Source organism: Bicyclus anynana, chromosome 18, assembly GCF_947172395.1.
Source record: "Bicyclus anynana chromosome 18, ilBicAnyn1.1, whole genome shotgun sequence".
Lineage (NCBI taxonomy): Eukaryota > Metazoa > Arthropoda > Insecta > Lepidoptera > Nymphalidae > Bicyclus > Bicyclus anynana.
The window spans coordinates 7,732,347-7,749,464 of record NC_069100.1 but is presented as its reverse complement, the minus strand read 5'-3'; the positions used below and the strand labels follow the sequence as shown (position 1 = coordinate 7,749,464).

The window sequence follows — 17,118 nt, the reverse complement described above, 5'->3', positions numbered from 1 at the left end:
CCCAAATACCTAACGCTTTCCGAGTTATCAAATTTTGAAAGTATCCAGCTGTTCTATTTTTGAAAAGCGGCTGACGGGCTGAACCTGCTTTTTATTCTACCAATAAATTATTATATTATGAAACAGTTCCATTATCGCGCCTGAATGAAGAGTTATTTATAAGGTTTAAAATTAATAATATTTGCATTTGGACTGCGGGCTAGCGACAGCCAGCTATGATATTATAGATTGCTTGGGACAATGGGGATGATGACTAGGTTTGAATATATTGATTTTTATTATACATTCGGGTAAATAAGGTCAATGTTGACTAATTTATACATAAAAACACAGATTGTCTGGATATTGCAAAATAAATGAGATTATAAAATTTTAAAATCATTTATTGTAATTAGATGAAAATTCATACAGTTTTAGCTTCCTTACATTAAATGTGACATTTTTTAATACGTGAACTACAAACATAAACGCACAAATAACAAAGATATTAGACATTTTGTTTGAACGCACATTCAAATCTAACGATCATTACATTACCTACGACGTCATTAGTTCGTGCCATTTTGTATGGGGCGTTTTTCAGGTATCCGCGACAGCTCCGCAAATCGGACGCTTTAAATCCCTGTAGCTCCGAAAGTAATGATCGCAGATACCCTGTTCCTTTTACAAAATTGCCTTAATATTAGCATACTCTTAATTTATATACAATTTAAAAAACTGTCATCATCCCTATTTCATGTAGTATTCAACAATGGACATTTCCAAGTTAAATGTCACCGACCTCCTTTCAGCATTCCTAAAATAACGTACACGTACTAACAGTATGGTATACATGGAATTATTAAAAACTATATGTCGTTTTGGAATCACAAGACCGTAAATTCACAAGGCCGTGGCTAGTTAGCCCCCTACCGTCAAAGACGTACCGCCAAGCGGTTTAGCGTTCCGATACAATGTCGTGTAGAAACCGAGTAATGTGTGGATTTTCATCCTCCTCCTAATATTTAAGCCCGCTTCCATCTTAGACTGCATCTTCACTTACAACCAGTTGAGATTGTAGTCAAGGGTTAACTTATTAAGAATAAAAAAAATATATTTATCGACAAATACGTTTTTGTATTTCAGTCATCTACAGGAAAGTGCTTTCAATTCGAAGTCAAAGAGATTATAAATAAGAGTAAAGTTTAATAGGGCGGTCACGTAGAACAAAATGGCCACTCTTAATGCCCCTGATATAATTACAGGACCCTTCCTAGTCGCGTCTTAATGGACATCCGGCTCAGTAACCTACCTGAACTTTTTTATTGAGTACAAAATAATTTTAAATTATATATAGTAATATAGCTGACCAAGCAAATGTTGTTCTGCCGTACAAATTACTTTCATACAAAAATTTTAATTGGGGGTTTACCCCCGTGGTAGAAAGAAAGTTTTGGTGTATTCCTTATTTACACCAAAACTTTTTCTACCCCCAAAATAGGAGGAAAAAAACTTTACGACCTATTCTCATATAAATATGAGTTACGACACCAGTCTTAAGTCGGCCCCCCTAACCGAGAAGGCCTAATTAGATTGACGGAAACTTGAAATTAGAATAACGTATGCAGACAAAACCATTGCAATCTACAGGATATGTCCTCGCCCAAATCATTCATATCATTGCCCAAAACAAGTAAGTTGTTCTGTTTTGGGCAATGATTTTCTACTTAACATCAGTAGACCTAACATGCGTACCACGACATATCTCGTGAAGAGAAATTGTCGACCAATAGCGGGAGGGTCTGGAAGATAAGGCGTTATTTGCGACTCTGCTGCTATTCGACATTTGTCTTTCCTTTCATCATTATCATCATCATCAAATCAGCCGATGGACGTCCACTGCAGGACATAGGCCTTTTGTAGGGACTTTCAAACATCACGATACTGAGCCACCTGCATCCAGCGAATCTCTGCGACGCAATCTAGCGTATCTTAAGTCCATATATGCATCTTCCGTCAACTATTAAAAACAATGTTTCAAATATTCTGAATTGCGCGACGGTGTTTTAATCTACGACCTTTTGGATTCCAGTTCATTAATCAAAATCAAAAGTAGAAATCCAGGTTACATCCATAATTCAAACAACTTGACCCGCAAATTCTGAAACGGAATAACGGTAGGTATAGCGAATAGCTGATATCACGGAATTAGGTCACACGACACTGTAACCTATTTAACTTAACTACAACTTTCACCGGCTGACGGAAAAACTAATGAAAAAAATTGTATGTTCAAAGCTTTGACATTTTATTCTTTACGGACGATCATTGGTTTAAAGTTTATAGATACAGGATCAAAAATAAAAAAAAAACATACTTTGAAGTGGCACTCATACTTAGATCTGCTGGGTTATTCAGTAATCTTTGTCTATTAGCCACCTGAGGTAATTAACATCAAATCAATATCAACCGTTTTTTATTTAAATACAATTTATCGAAAATCATAATGTCAAACAAAGTGGTTAGTTAGCAAAAGAATCATATTGAATAAGAAATCACGAAACTATATACAGGCTGCAAGCTTTTCTTGATGAGTTCTGTTTACCAACAAACAAATTAAAAATGAGCTAGTTGATAATTTTCGTGTATATCCACTGCAGTTACTCAAAGTTAAAGAGTAGGCCAGCTGGTCTGTAGGTGCCTAAGCTTTTAGTATAAAGCTAGCAGCTACCTAGCGGCACATAAATAATTACTTAATTAAATGCAGAGGTGTCCTGGAGTGAGTGAGAGTGGTGTGCAGAGGTTTTTATTAAATATTTCTATTTAATAAAAACCTCTGCAGTTAAGCGCTTAAAAGCTCAGCAAGTCGCGGCAATTGGCAGGGCACATAGTTCGAAGAACCGATGGACGTTTGGGTCCCAAGGTGCTGGAATGGCGACCCCGCACCGGTAAATGCAGTGTAGGTCGACCCCCTCTAGGTAGACCGAGGACATCAAGCGGGCTGAAGGGAGCCGCTGGATGCTGGCGGCTTAAGACCGTTATGTTTGGAAGTCTATGTACCGCAGTGGATGTCCATCGGCTGTTAATGATGATGACGATGATGATGAGAGATGTCCGGTCCGGATGATACCTCTTAGAAACCAAGTGTGTGTTTGGGGAGAAAAATGTATCTTGAACCGTATAGTCAATTAACATCAAGTGAGTTTTTTATTAATCCTAAGAGAGCTTAGGATTATTTCGTCTGACCAATAAGCAATCTGTTATATTAATTGAAACCATATTAATATTATTAAACAAATATGAACGGGTATTTGCAACTGTGAAATAGTATAGTCAATTAACATCAAGTGAGTTTTTTATTAATCCTAAGAGAGCTTAGGATTAATTCGTCTGACGAATAAGCAATCTGTTATATTAATTGAAACCATATTGGTATTGTTAAACAAATATGAACGGATATTTGCAACTGTGAAATAGCAATACACAAAAATAGAACCTTTATTTGAAAATTCTGCCATAAGTACATCACAATGCCTTAGTAAGCGCTATGTCTGATTCTTCAACCACCTCGGCAATTGAATATCGACCCTCAAGTAGTAGAAGCATCAACCACCACTCTGCCATGTTTGGCACAACAATATAACACAAATGTTTAGAATGTTCCCTTTTATGACATGTAGCACAAAAAATCCATCAACCAAGATCGATCTTTTTCGTGACCAAGTTTTTTCCATCTTCCTCTCCCTCTCTGCCATCTGTACTGAAGTATTCCTGTCCCCCTCTACCGCAAGGACCTCTCGACTGTGAGGAGATCTCGAGCGCCCTTCAGGACGTCTTTGGATGGTGAAATCGTTATTCCAATATTCCGTCGAGGACTTAATTTGTTCAGACAATAATAACGCGTACAATGTAAGTGGTTTGGTAAATATTGTCGGCATTTCTGTATTCATAATTGTTTGCGACGCTTCGATTGGTTTACAGCTGCCAATTTGGCGCTGTATTGTTTCAAACAGATTAATCAACCATAGACATAGACAATTGAAATGGGCATCAGTATCAACTTAAAAATAGCTTACAGAGATACGAGTATTTGACTTAGTAACTATATCTGTGTTTATGTTCACAGACTGATTTGAATTCGATTTTTTCAGATATGGGATTATAGGAACTCATATAAAAAAACTTTACGATTTTTCAGTTTATCCCTGACCCTAAAATTATCACAATTTCACAAAAACAAAACATTGACTAAATTTGAAATTAAAATATTTCGCGTTCGCGTTCGAATAAAATTTATTTGAATTTCAATCTGCGTGCCAATCCACATAATTAAATCTCAAAAAGCTGGTTACAAAACCTTTAATTTAATGGGTATTATTTAAGAATGATTTTATAATTCTACAGTTACGAAGTCGTTTCTATTTAACTCTGTCTAAAGTATCGTGTCAGACAAAGAGATATACAGACGAATTTGAAACTTACTCAGTCAAGTTATAAAAAGATCATAACAGAAGAGCGCTACTGAAGTTTGTTTTACACTGTGTGTGTGCATATGGATCTAAAAACTGAACCTCCTATTTTGAAGTCGGTTAGAAATAGAAACTAAATAATTCGTAACAAGGAAGCTAAAATTCAGGCGATAAATTCCCACGTAAGGTGCTCTGAGACGATAATAATAAATCTTAACGCCTCTAGTCAGAGGTTAATCGGGTGAAATACATTTAAAGTGTTTAATATTTCACTTAAACCTAGTTACGGCGTGCCTTTATCTAACGCTTGGGTACAGTTTGACTAAGGGCCAGTTTCACCATCTGATAAATGTCGGATAGCTTATTCATTTGCGTCTATCATTTGACATTAAATCAAGAAAGTGACAAAACTTGCGTTTAGACTTGTTCCTCCTTTTTCGAAATTAATAATGCATATGATATGTCTATATATATAATCTGGCGCACCATATCCGAAACGAAAAAAGGATATGTTGTTCATCAAAAATTAAAGGACTATCTAGACAAGAAGTGCTACCACGCGGTTAAAGAATGAACGATACAGACAATCAAAAATATAATAAAAATTTTTAATAAAAAAATACAACCGACTTCAAAACCTAAAAACGTACCCACTAAACTAAAAAGCGAAAAATAACATCATAATATGTTCCACCTGCTGATCAGTATGAAGGCGGTGCTAAGCCGGTGATGTATTAATTCAAGCCATGTGAGAATATCTTACAGATTTACATTTTGCAGACAGTTTCATGTGGTCCTGTCAGAAATGGCTTAAATTAAGACAACACCGGCTAAGCACAGCCTTCATACTGATCAGCAGGTAGAACATATTATGATGTTATTTTTCGCTTTTTAGTTTAGTGGGTACGTTTTTAGGTTTTGAAGTCGTTTGTATTTTTTTATTAAAATTTTTATTATTTTTCCATTTTTAGTGTAAAATTTCATCTGAAACGAATACATCAGACCCCTAATGACAGTCACAACCCATCTAAGTAGAAAGTTCTCAGCAATACGAATTAATCAAGTCCAAACACAAGGTAGTTACTGTAAACTGTTAAGGAGTTCCTTTAATTGACCTTGGTCTTCATCATCAGACCCCTAAATGACAGTCACAACCTATCTATGTGGAAAGTTCTCATTAATACAAATTAATCAAGCCCAAACACAAGGTAACTGCTGTAAAACGCCGAGGAGTTCCCTCGTGTGTTTTATGGCTCCATCATCAGATCGATTTTAAACCTTCATGAAATTGTAGTGCTTAAAAGTACTAAATGGAAAAGTTTACGAACACAGTAGACACCCATATAATTTTCGAAAGTTCCCCTCAATTTCTCCAGGATTCCATCATCAGATCTTGACATGATGGCAATGGGACCAAATGGGGACTATACCGTTTCAAACAAAAAAAGAATTTTTGAAATCGGTTCAGGCGTCTTTGAGTAATCGGTGTACATACATAAAAAAAAAAAAAAAAAAATACCGACCGAATTGAGAACCTCCTCCTTTTTGAAGTCGGTTAAAAATCGGTGCCCCTACTCACTTGACATTATACAATGTAAACTTTATGGTATTGCTTAAACAATAAATAAATGACTGACACTTAACAGAAGGTGGTGAAGATGGCCCTGACTACTATTCACTACAAGCAGTTTATATATATTTACAATCCTGACGATGACACAACGACCAACAATGCTTCCCAGGCAACACCAATACAAGCTACACAGCGTCTTCGCCGGCGAAGACGATATCTGTCGCCACTCGGACGTGGTTTTTTTTTTAACTCACGATCCCGGGGGCGCCCTGACTCAGGTCATAACACCCTTTACGGCTCTCTAAGCCGAACTCCGAGTTACGTTGTTACCAGATTTTTTTACTAATTCAATATTTGCTTCCAGGGATAATTAGATTTCCATTTCACTAATAGATATAGGCATCCTTTAGTGTTAATCGATGAAAAGAGTTCTTCGGAACTAAACGCTAAAAATAAACATTAGAAGTGGGAAGACAAAGGTCAGGTGCTGGAAATAAACTAAGATGTTGTTAATTATTCAACAGGGCACTTAGATTAGATTTATGTTGGCTGAAAATACCTTCACTGGAGCTAAACTTATTTGTACATGATCTAGTAATGTATGTACAAACTCGTAGGTAGTGATTCAAGAGAAAGGTTTATTACACCGACGAAGTGGCAATGGGCATGGCACATAGTTCGAAGAGCCAATGGTCGTTGGGGTCCCAAGTTGCTGGAATTGCGACTCCTCACCGAAAAGCGCAGTGTTGGTCGACCCCCCACAAGATGGACCGAGGACTTCAAGCGGATTGCAGGGAGCCGCTGAATGCTGGCGGCTCGGGACCGTGTTGTTTGGATACGAGAGGCTTATGTCCAACAGTCGACGTCCATCCGCATGATGATGATAGTGATGAACCCAAGACTCGAAACCTGGACCCTATTGATCCAAAGCACAAATAAGCAGCATCGGACCAACAAGACAGTTTTATAGTGTAGTTAAAGATAAATTTAGGTATGCATAAAAGTATCTTGATTTAAGATTTACAAACTTTCACATTTTCAATGACAACGTTCATCTCTCACACATCCGGCTTAAGACATTGGAATAAAAATGAAAGAAAGAAAGAACAATGAAAGCGTATTGTCTTCCGCCGCCGCGAAATATTCCTTGGCTGCATTCATATGAGTGACATTCGGCGTTAAGTCGTTTACCAACCATACAGTTTGGTACTACGGCTATCATATTACATGAACGTCTATCAGTAAGAAACCCAATCATTTTGTAAGTAATTTTGACTAATATGCTTATAAATTACTCGTTTAATTTTATCATTAAAAGGAAAGTAGATACATATAATATTTGTTTGATAAATGTTCTATTACGAAAAGCAACTGACGGATTTAGATGAAATTAACATTCATAGTATCTTGTATCCCAATATGTTTGCTCATTTATTATTCACCCAAAAAGTAACGCGGTCGCTCACATGTAGCTGATTATATAACATGTTTATTAACGAAAGCTAAACCCATTGAACTCTAATTTGTTGAACTATTTAGACTACAATCTAATGTGACTGTGTGACATTCACGTGCGTTCACAACTGTATGATTAATAAACAGCGTTACTAAGCCGCGTTCTCGGAGAGCAAACAGTAGGTATTAAAATAGTAAAATGGAATACGAATATTTTCACAAGTGAAACAATAAGCGGCTGAGCTGACGCAATATCATGGACTATTTGAATGCAACTTTTGGAAAAGTTTACAGTAGGCTACATATTTCCAACTGCCACGTTTATTTTACATTGATCCAGTAGTTAACGTTTTGTACTACGGATCATGAAGCCCTGGGTTCTAGACTGAGATCAAGCTATAATGGGTTTTTGTTTCAATAAATGAAATACCTTTGCTTTGAGCATACGAAATGTTTTCATTTCTATTAGATGGCGAAACAAACAGACGAATCTTAATAGCCTGGGTATATTAATGTGTATATATGTATCTACGTACATATGTATGTATCTCGAGACGAAAGAAAAACATATTGTCGACCGAAATCGAAAATATGCGAAAGGACGAAAGAGAGAAATATTTCTCGAGATATCTCGTGGTACGCCGTCGATCCTAACCCTAGGACAACCTAGCACGCACGTTTGCTAAGAACACTAGAAACACGTCTTATAAGTGCAATGTGCCACGATACAGCATCGAAGCATTTCGAAGAAATTATTTAATGGCGTGTGCCGAAAAAATAAAACCCACTTCCGTATAAACGTGCTATCATTTAACACCAAGTGAGATCGCAGTCTAGCGATAATGTTTGTCGGATAAAAATATCGTATAATAATATTGGATATATTTTCTGCTTCCACTGTTTGAGTGGACAGTTGCGCCACCTATCCATTATATTTTAATAATAATTTTATATTGTGATGTGTGACATTATCTACTTTAATTCGATTCGACCACTAGGCCAAATGGCCTCCACCCCGGGAGGGGTTGGAAGAGACAACCGGGGGAGAAAGGTCCCCCGCGACGCACCCGGGCAAGGAGACGAAGCCTCGAGGCCTGTACCCCCGCCCCGTCATCACAGGCTGGAAAGACCCACACATCACACTTAAAAGTAAGTAAGGATCTTTTCTTCCTTATTCTTTCTTTCTTTCTTTCACAGGATATCAAAACGACGAAAAGGTGGTAAAACCAAGTACATACTAAAGAAACAACGACTCAACGCGAAATTATTAAATTCCTTTATCTTCATATTCACCCTTCCTTTTCCACATTTGCTTTGATAATTTTTTTTATTGCTCTCTTCGCAATTGTATCTTTGAAATACAAATTCGTTTATTATATCAATGAAGTTAATGTTACGAGCGCTTGAAGATGACACTGTCTGTTAGAAGCACTACCGGTATAGCAGAATATACTGAAATGCTACTCAACTTAAATCTATCTGTAACTTTGCCAGCGTATTTCACTGCATTAAATTGACCGATGAATAGAATGATAGATAGTTGATTGATGAATAGAAATAAATAGAAAAGAGTAGAATAAATTCCCAGAACCATAACAAAACAACAATCTCCAAAGCTCATAGATTAGCGAAGTTAAGTAATCCGATGTCGAGCCTATGGACGTTGCGGTCCTTAGGTGCTGAAATGGCGACCCCGCACCGGAAAGCGCAGTGTTGGTCGACCCCCCACTAGGTGGACCGAGGACATCAAGCGGGTTGTAGGAAGCCGCTGGATGCTGGCGGCTCGAGACCATTGTGCTTGGTTCATGCAAGAGAGCAATGTCCAGCAGTGGACGTCTATCGGCTGATAATGATGATGATACTTGTAATCAAGACAAGCCTCAATAGCCAATGGTTACAATGATTGCCACTGGTAAATAAAAAAATATATCACATCACACTAATATTATCACATCACATCACACTAATATTATAAAGGCGAAAGTTTGTGTGTAAATATGTTTGTTCCTCCTTTACGCTGCGGCTACTGAATAATAGATTTGCCTGAAATTTGGAATGGAAACAGATTTTACTCTGGATTAACACAGGCTACTTTTCATCCCGGAAAAACCATGGTTCCCGCGGGATTTGTGAAAATCTAAATTTCACGCGGACGAAGTCGCGGGCGTCCGCTAGTAATAAATAAAATCAATGAATGACGTCAGCACTTCACAAAACGCATTCGAACGGGCCACAAGAGTAAAATCTCGAAGTAATGTGTGTTCATTTCAAAAACACTAAATACCGTGATTTGCCAAAATTCCGTCGATCCTGTTTACATACACCCACTTACGTGTCGGGCGTTGTTTGTAAATTACGTGAACAAACCCGGCAACGGCGCACATTTCAAAGGAAATTCGCTTATTTGCGAAATATACGATAAACATTTCAATGGAGTAATTTGAGATGAATGAAATGGGAAAACAAATAACTACACAGTGTAGCATATACGTTGCCGCCACTTAAACAATGCTTGTTTTACAAGTTAAACTATCGTGTTAGCCATAATAGTGAAATGTACTCGTTTCGAATACACACGGGGCCCTTAATCATAAGCTCGTTCATATTCATTAATCAACGGGACAACAAGTCCGTTTGGCTCACCTAGCGTCAGCGTTGGATTACGTTAGATTATCTATCTACTATATAAAAATAAGTCGGGTTTTCCTTCCTGACGTTATAACTCCACGGTTTTGCATTCATTGGAAAGGTCTCGGGGCTCCGTGAGGTTTATGGCAAAGAAAATTCAGGGATAGGTAGAGGTAGGGTAGGGGTAGGGGGTAGGGGTAGGGTAGGGTAGGGGTAGTTGAAAGTTTACATCGAGTTTCACGCGGACGAAGTCGCGGGAGTCCGCTAGTTTATGATAAAAATGATTTTAGTAAGTAATATTGACAACTATGAGTGTTAAAATTCTTTGGATTTTATTTAACATAGAGTAACATAGAGTTAAACATATCATACAAAGTAAGGAACTGCATCTATGTATTCCGGACCATACTCGTAATCTCTAACCATGAATAAACTCAAACGTGCAAAACTTATAACAAAATGCATATTCATCATTTACAAAGAGGCGGCAACCAGGATGAGGTAGCCGCCTTTTTTGCCTGCAACCATTACCTCCTTTCGGGTAGCGAAAGGTGGGGCCGCAAAATGTGCATCATTTAAAACCGAAATGCATATTCATGTGCGAAATGCGAATATTTCTCAAAGGCGTTGTGCAATTTGCCTTGTTTTACGTTGAAATACCAAGTTAGTGCACTCCACTGTGTCATTTAAGTTGTGCGCCGCAAAGTAGCTTTACAGTTTACACCTTCGCGATTGTGTTTTACGCGGAGTGCTCTTGTGTTAGCACTTAACGCGGAGTTATTGTGCTGGCGTGTTTTTGCCCAATCTATCTACATATCAACCATACTGTACGTGAATTCAGTAAAAGGGTATGCCAATCCCCGGCCTCGGCCTACCCTAGCCACCCCTCCATTTACTTATTAGAATATTTTTTTTTTCGTTTGTCGTTTTCTTTTTTATTTTATTTTTTTTATTGACAAAGAATACAATAAGGATCTTAAGCTAACTTATCCTAATAATTATACAAGGCTGCATTTCCGCGCTGGACAGCCAGACTGATCCTTTGCGCAAAAAATGAGCCAGCCAAAATCTTGATTATTCTACTATAATGATGAAATCATTTCTTTATCAAAAAAAGTTCGCTATAACGTTTTACGACATCTTTTATTTGTCCCCAACTTTGTTGCTACAAGCAAAGATTTTCCGTTCGTTGACCATACAGTCCGACCAGTTTCATAACATTTTTTTGTAGACTTATGTTGCTTGTTTGTTCGTTTTCTTGTTTGTTTGTGTCTTGTTTGCTTGTTGGTAAATGAAAATTTTAATATATTTTTATAAAGCTTTTCATATCAGAAAGGCAAGCCATTTTTGATACTTAATTTTTGACGTGACAACGTCATAAAGTTCGATGAAGCCGGCTGTACACTAGAAAAAAGATGACGTCATACGTCGTTACCTCGTTCTAGGGTTGCCACCTTTTTTTTAAGAAATAAAGTATATTCTGGTTTATGAAGATAATTAAACAGTATTTTAAAAAAACGAACATTTTCTTTTGAAAAATGCAACCATTCCATCAGTATTTTCTTATAACGTTGTCACGTTTAACTATCGTCAGTAAACTGACTTTACAGACAAACAATTTTTTTTTGGTGTTTTATTTTATACTAGCGGACGCCCGCGACTTCGTCCGCGTAAATTTCAAGGTCAACTTTACTATTACCCCTACCCTACCCTACCCCTACCCTACCCCTACCCCCACCCTACCCCAAACCTACCCCTACCCAACCCCTACATCTACCCTACCCGTACCCTACCCTACCCCTACCCCCACCCTACCCCTACCCTACCCCAAACCTAGCCCTACCCTACCCCTACCTTACCTACACCCTACCCCCATCCTACCCCTACCCTCCCCGTACCCTATCCCTTTCCTACCCCTATCCCACCATTTAAAAAATGTGACAAACGTACAAACTTTACCTCTTTATAATATTAGTATAGAAGTATAGATAGTATAGATATAGATAATCCACTAGTAAGCAAATAGAAGTACGTTTTCTATTTTATAGTATCTAAGACAAGTTCTGCCATGTTTACAGACTTACGAACACGGGACTTACGGAGGGCGCCCGTAATAAAGGCACGTTGTCTTTCCGGCGTTATTAAATTCCTCAACGTAATATGAGCGACGTACGACAAAAGACATCTCGCCGAGGGATTTGCTGTAAGCAGTACGTAATCTTTAACCGGGTTCCTGTGAAAGGGATGAACGAGAAAGATGGAAAAGCAAAAGAGAAACATGACTGCTATATTCATATATTTCAAAATTCATTTATTTCAATTATGCTTAGTTTATAAGCATTTTCAGAAACACCAGGTTCAGGTTTATTTTATTAGATAACTAGCGGACGCCCGCGACTTCGTCTGCGTGAAATTCGTTGTAAACTTTCAACTACCACTACCCTACCCTACCCTACCCTACCCCTATCTTTATTTATTCCCCCCCCCCAACCCCTGCGAGTCGCGTCGAGCGCGGCAACCGTTAGGTACACAAAAATAAGCCATATAGCATGAATTAGTATTCACGCGCGATGGCTTAGCGTATTTCTTGTATAACTTTGGTGTTCCTTTACCGATTTTTATGATTCTTTTTTTATTGAATAGGTAATAATGTAAACTTTTTTAGTTAGGGATGAGTGATGAGTGTTATAAACATAAGAGTAGACAAATATAATTAGAAAGCTCCAAACTGCTAAGCTATCGGGAGTTACACGTGTTATTGTGAGTCAACCATAAAAAATAGACATATATATGCTGTTGTGTTTTTATAGATAATTTTAAGAAGAACATTTCCGTCATACATGATTTCTATGTAGCTTTAACCATTAAGGCTGTACACGCGACGGAAGCTTAAAAAATTGAGTAACTTCTCCCGTTTTCTCAACACTTCTCTTCACTGCTCTGCTCCTATTAATCGTAGCGTAATGAAAAGTATACTATAACCTGCCCAGGAGTATGTAGAATAATTGTACCAAGTTTCGTTAAAATCCGTCCAGTAGTTTTTGTTTCTATAAAGAACATACAGACAGACAGACAGACAGACAGACAGACAGACAGACAGACAGACAGACAGACAGACAGACAAAAATTTTACTGATTGCATTTTTGGCATCAGTATCGATCACTAATCACCCCCTGATAGTTATTTTGGAAATATATTTCATGTACAGAATTGACCTCTCTACAGATTTATTATAAGTATAGATGGTGATAAAAATTGGTTGAAAACTCAAAATTAAAGTTACGAGGTTTTCAAACGCGCTTTTGGTCCGAGTAGAGCCCTTTTATAGTGTAATGTTCGGGTGCACAGAAGGGGTCTTGAAGAATACAACAGCAGCGTTACGACGTAATAATACTTTATTATAGTATGAAAGTACTAAGTATTACTATACACGAAAAGAACTAGAAAGGAACTAACTACAATATTGGGTGGAGGAGCTTATAAGCTACGACAATAACAACATCATTTAGTTAAAGTAAATAAACATCTCTGGACTTTACTCTAGTTAGCAGTAATTAGTCATTAGTAATCGTCAATAACATCATTATCACCAAAAGTACACTCATCTACGAAAGTCTTATACAAAATAATAGTGTACAGTGAGTTACAAAAGTATTCTTAATATTACAAACATTACAATCCTCCCCCTTTAAGAAAATAAACACAGTTTATTTTTATTTGTTCACAAATTAAATCTTATTTCGAACCTTATATTATAATGAATGATTACACATTTTACAATATTAATGTCAATAACATCATAACATAATTGTAACTTAATAATAACATAATACTTATTCATTTTGAAACAAATCAATTTACTTTCAATTGAGCAATTCTGGTACTACGCCTTAAAGGTGTTTCAGAATTTTCTGAAGGAATTTCATCTAATTCTATATCTCTATTTTCATTGTTTACTTTTAATGTTATGCAATTAGTTATTCTTGCACAACAAGACCTAGTGTCTTCTAATGCTAATATTCTATCATTTCTATTACAAAAGAAATGTCTTCTCCATATATATTTAGCTAAACGGTATATAACATAAACAAAAACCATTTTTAAAATCGAAAAGAATATATATGCTAAATAAACATTGTTAACGACTTTATCTAATATAGTTTCATTTTCCATTTTGTTAATAGCAATAGTATCTACTTTATGACTCGCTAAATTTAAACTTTCTAAGTCAACTTTTTCATGATATTTTAATGGAATGAAAGGTATATTAGTTATATTTTTGTTTCTTATTTTCTTACAACATTCATCTGTAAGAATATCAATATGTGGTAAAACAGAATTATAACTACTTTCTAAAATCTTACTATTAGTTTGTAACATAATGTTTGTTGTGTATAATTTACATCCTTCTGATAGTTGAATTATTCCTGTGTCTACTAATTCGATGTCAATTGGTTCTTTATTTCTACAATTTAATGTACCAATAACTTTATGTGGTGTAACAAATAACCAATTATTATCTTGATGTAACTTATACCATTGCTCTATTGGTATATAAGCTAACCTAGTATCACAAACAGTAGGTAATTTTGTGTTACCATATAAAAGTTCAGTTTCACATATTTTATTCGTATGGACCGAATACAGAGGTTTTTCTAATTTACATATGTATTTTTCGTTGTTATAAACTTTCTTGCATTGACTTAAATTCTCTAAACTAGTATAATGAATTTTATTATTAGATATCAAAAAATATTTAAAATTAGGTAAAATAAATATAAACGTTTTGTCAGTACTCTTAATTGGAACTGGCAATACTTGATACAAATCATAACTAGCTTGAGTTATTAACGGAGTTTTAATAACAAAAACAATTTTATTATTAGTTACATAAGACACAAGATTTACTAATGAAAACAATTCTGGTATATTTTTATCAATAATTTCTAAAGAGTATTTTGTCTGAGGTGGTAAATATGATAAGGTTTTCCTTAATTCAATTCCATATTGTTCTGGAGTTATTATTACCGGGTGAATAGCATTATTTCTCACAAACAGTATAGCATTTACAATAGTTGAAATTTCATTTTCTACCTCAGTTGTTATTAAAGTCAATAATGACATGTGTTTGTCGATATCTTGTTTAATTTTTTCATACTAATTATATATGCATTTTTTTTTAAATATATAATTTACAATATCATTAATATTACTAATTATCACATACAATCATTCTGAAACCGCGTTTTTCAATCTATTTATATGTACTACTACATTTTTATTTTTAATCTTAATCGTAACATTTGTTGAAGAATTAATTTTAATTATTTTATAAGGACCTAACCAGTAAGGTGATAATTTTCGTGACCTACCAGGTTTTACTGATTCATTACTTAAATATACTAAATCTCCTATTTCAAATTTTACGTCTTTACTTTTCTTATCATATATTTGTTTATTATATTCTTTGGAATCTATCAATTTATTTCTTGCTATTTCTCTTGATTTTCTTAATTTTAAAATTAATTCGTCTAAGTATGTATCATAAAAATATTTAAATTCAGGATCTTTACTTATAGAACTTGGTAAATTTGCTTTAAAACCAAATATTAATTCAAATGGTGTAAACTGAGTTGAAGTATGTACACTCGTATTATAAGAAAACTTAGCAAAATCAATCCATTTATCCCAATTACTTTGGTCTTCATTAACATAATGTTTTAAATAATCTGCTAAGGTTGAGTGACTACGTTCTAATGCACCATTAGATTGCGGATGGTATGCACTAGTATTAATTTTCTTTATTTTAAATAATTTTGAAACTTCTTTGATTAAATTCGAAGTAAAATCTGCTCCTTGATCTGTTAATAAAGTTTCAGGTATTCCAAATTTACAAATAAAATTTCTAACAAAACAATCTGCAATGCGTTTCAGCATCATGTTTAGGTAATGGATAAGCTTGCGAATATTTCGTTAAATCATCTTGTAAAGTTAAAATATACTTATTTCCATCTTCTGATAACGGTAAAGGACCTACAATATCGAGAGCAATCTTCTGGAAAGCTTCTGTAGAAGTAGAAGTGATTTCCATTGGATTCTTCTGCTTTTTCCTATTTATTTTATTCTTTTGACAAGATTCACATTTATTAATAAAATCCTTAATGTCTTTCTTCATAGTTTCCCATTTATATTTAGCTTTTATTTTCTTATAAGTTTTGTGAAACCCTATATGACCTGAAATTACATTTGAATGATTTTCTTCTAAAATCAATGGTATATCCTCCCTTTTTGGGGTTTGAACTATCCCGTGAAAAACAATAATTTTTATGTTTGTATCCTTAAATATATATCTTATTATAGTTCTTATTTTATGCCATTTAAGATGAAAGTTACAAAAACTAGTTAAATTTATTTCGTTCGTATTTTCTTCTAATAAAGCATGTTTCAAATTCTTAAAACATTCAAATAAATCTTCATAAGTTACACTATCCCAACAATTAATCTTTGGAAATGTAAAATAAATTTTCCTATTATTATCTAATATACTTAAAACTTCATATTGAATTGGTTTCTTAGTTTTTAATTCTTTTATATACGATTCATATTCTATTAAATTCTTTTCATTTTGTACATCTAAATCAACTGATGTAAATACTATTTTATCTACATTATTAGGAAGTTTATCATTATATTCTTCGAGATTATTAAACAGAATTGGTTTTCTTTCCATTTCCTTCAAAAAGTTTGAATAGTTTTCTCCGTTTTTCGTCACACTATATATTTTAATATTCTCAATAACCATATTTTCTGGTTTTATTCTACTTAATGCGTCAGCATTTTGATTTAATTTCCCTTGTTTATATACTATTTCGTACTCATATTCTTCCAATAATAGCCTCCATCTGACTAACCTAGAACCTGGGTCTTTAACATTCATTAACCATGTCAATGGTTTGTGATCAGTTATAATTTGAAATTTACGTCCGTATAAATATGGTCTAAAATGTTTTATT

General features: G+C 35.1%; 2 protein-coding genes across 9 annotated transcripts in view; both read right to left on the bottom strand.

Annotated features, from left to right (window-relative positions):
* LOC112048265 (heterogeneous nuclear ribonucleoprotein L) overlaps positions 1 to 17,118 on the bottom strand; it is a 388,713-nt gene that overhangs the window by 305,825 nt on the left and 65,770 nt on the right. The gene's annotated exons all lie outside the window — the stretch shown is intronic.
* On the bottom strand, positions 13,483 to 15,970 carry LOC128198947 (uncharacterized). The gene has a single exon (XM_052886924.1). The coding sequence runs from the start codon at positions 15,227 to 15,229 to the stop codon at positions 13,958 to 13,960; it is 1,272 nt and encodes a 423-aa protein (XP_052742884.1). The 5' UTR covers positions 15,230 to 15,970; the 3' UTR covers positions 13,483 to 13,957.

Excerpts from the sequence above, each read along its gene's own strand:
- LOC128198947 (XM_052886924.1), bottom strand. The coding sequence starts at position 15,229 with ATGTCATTATTGACTTTAATAACAACTGAGGTAGAAAATGAAATTTCA.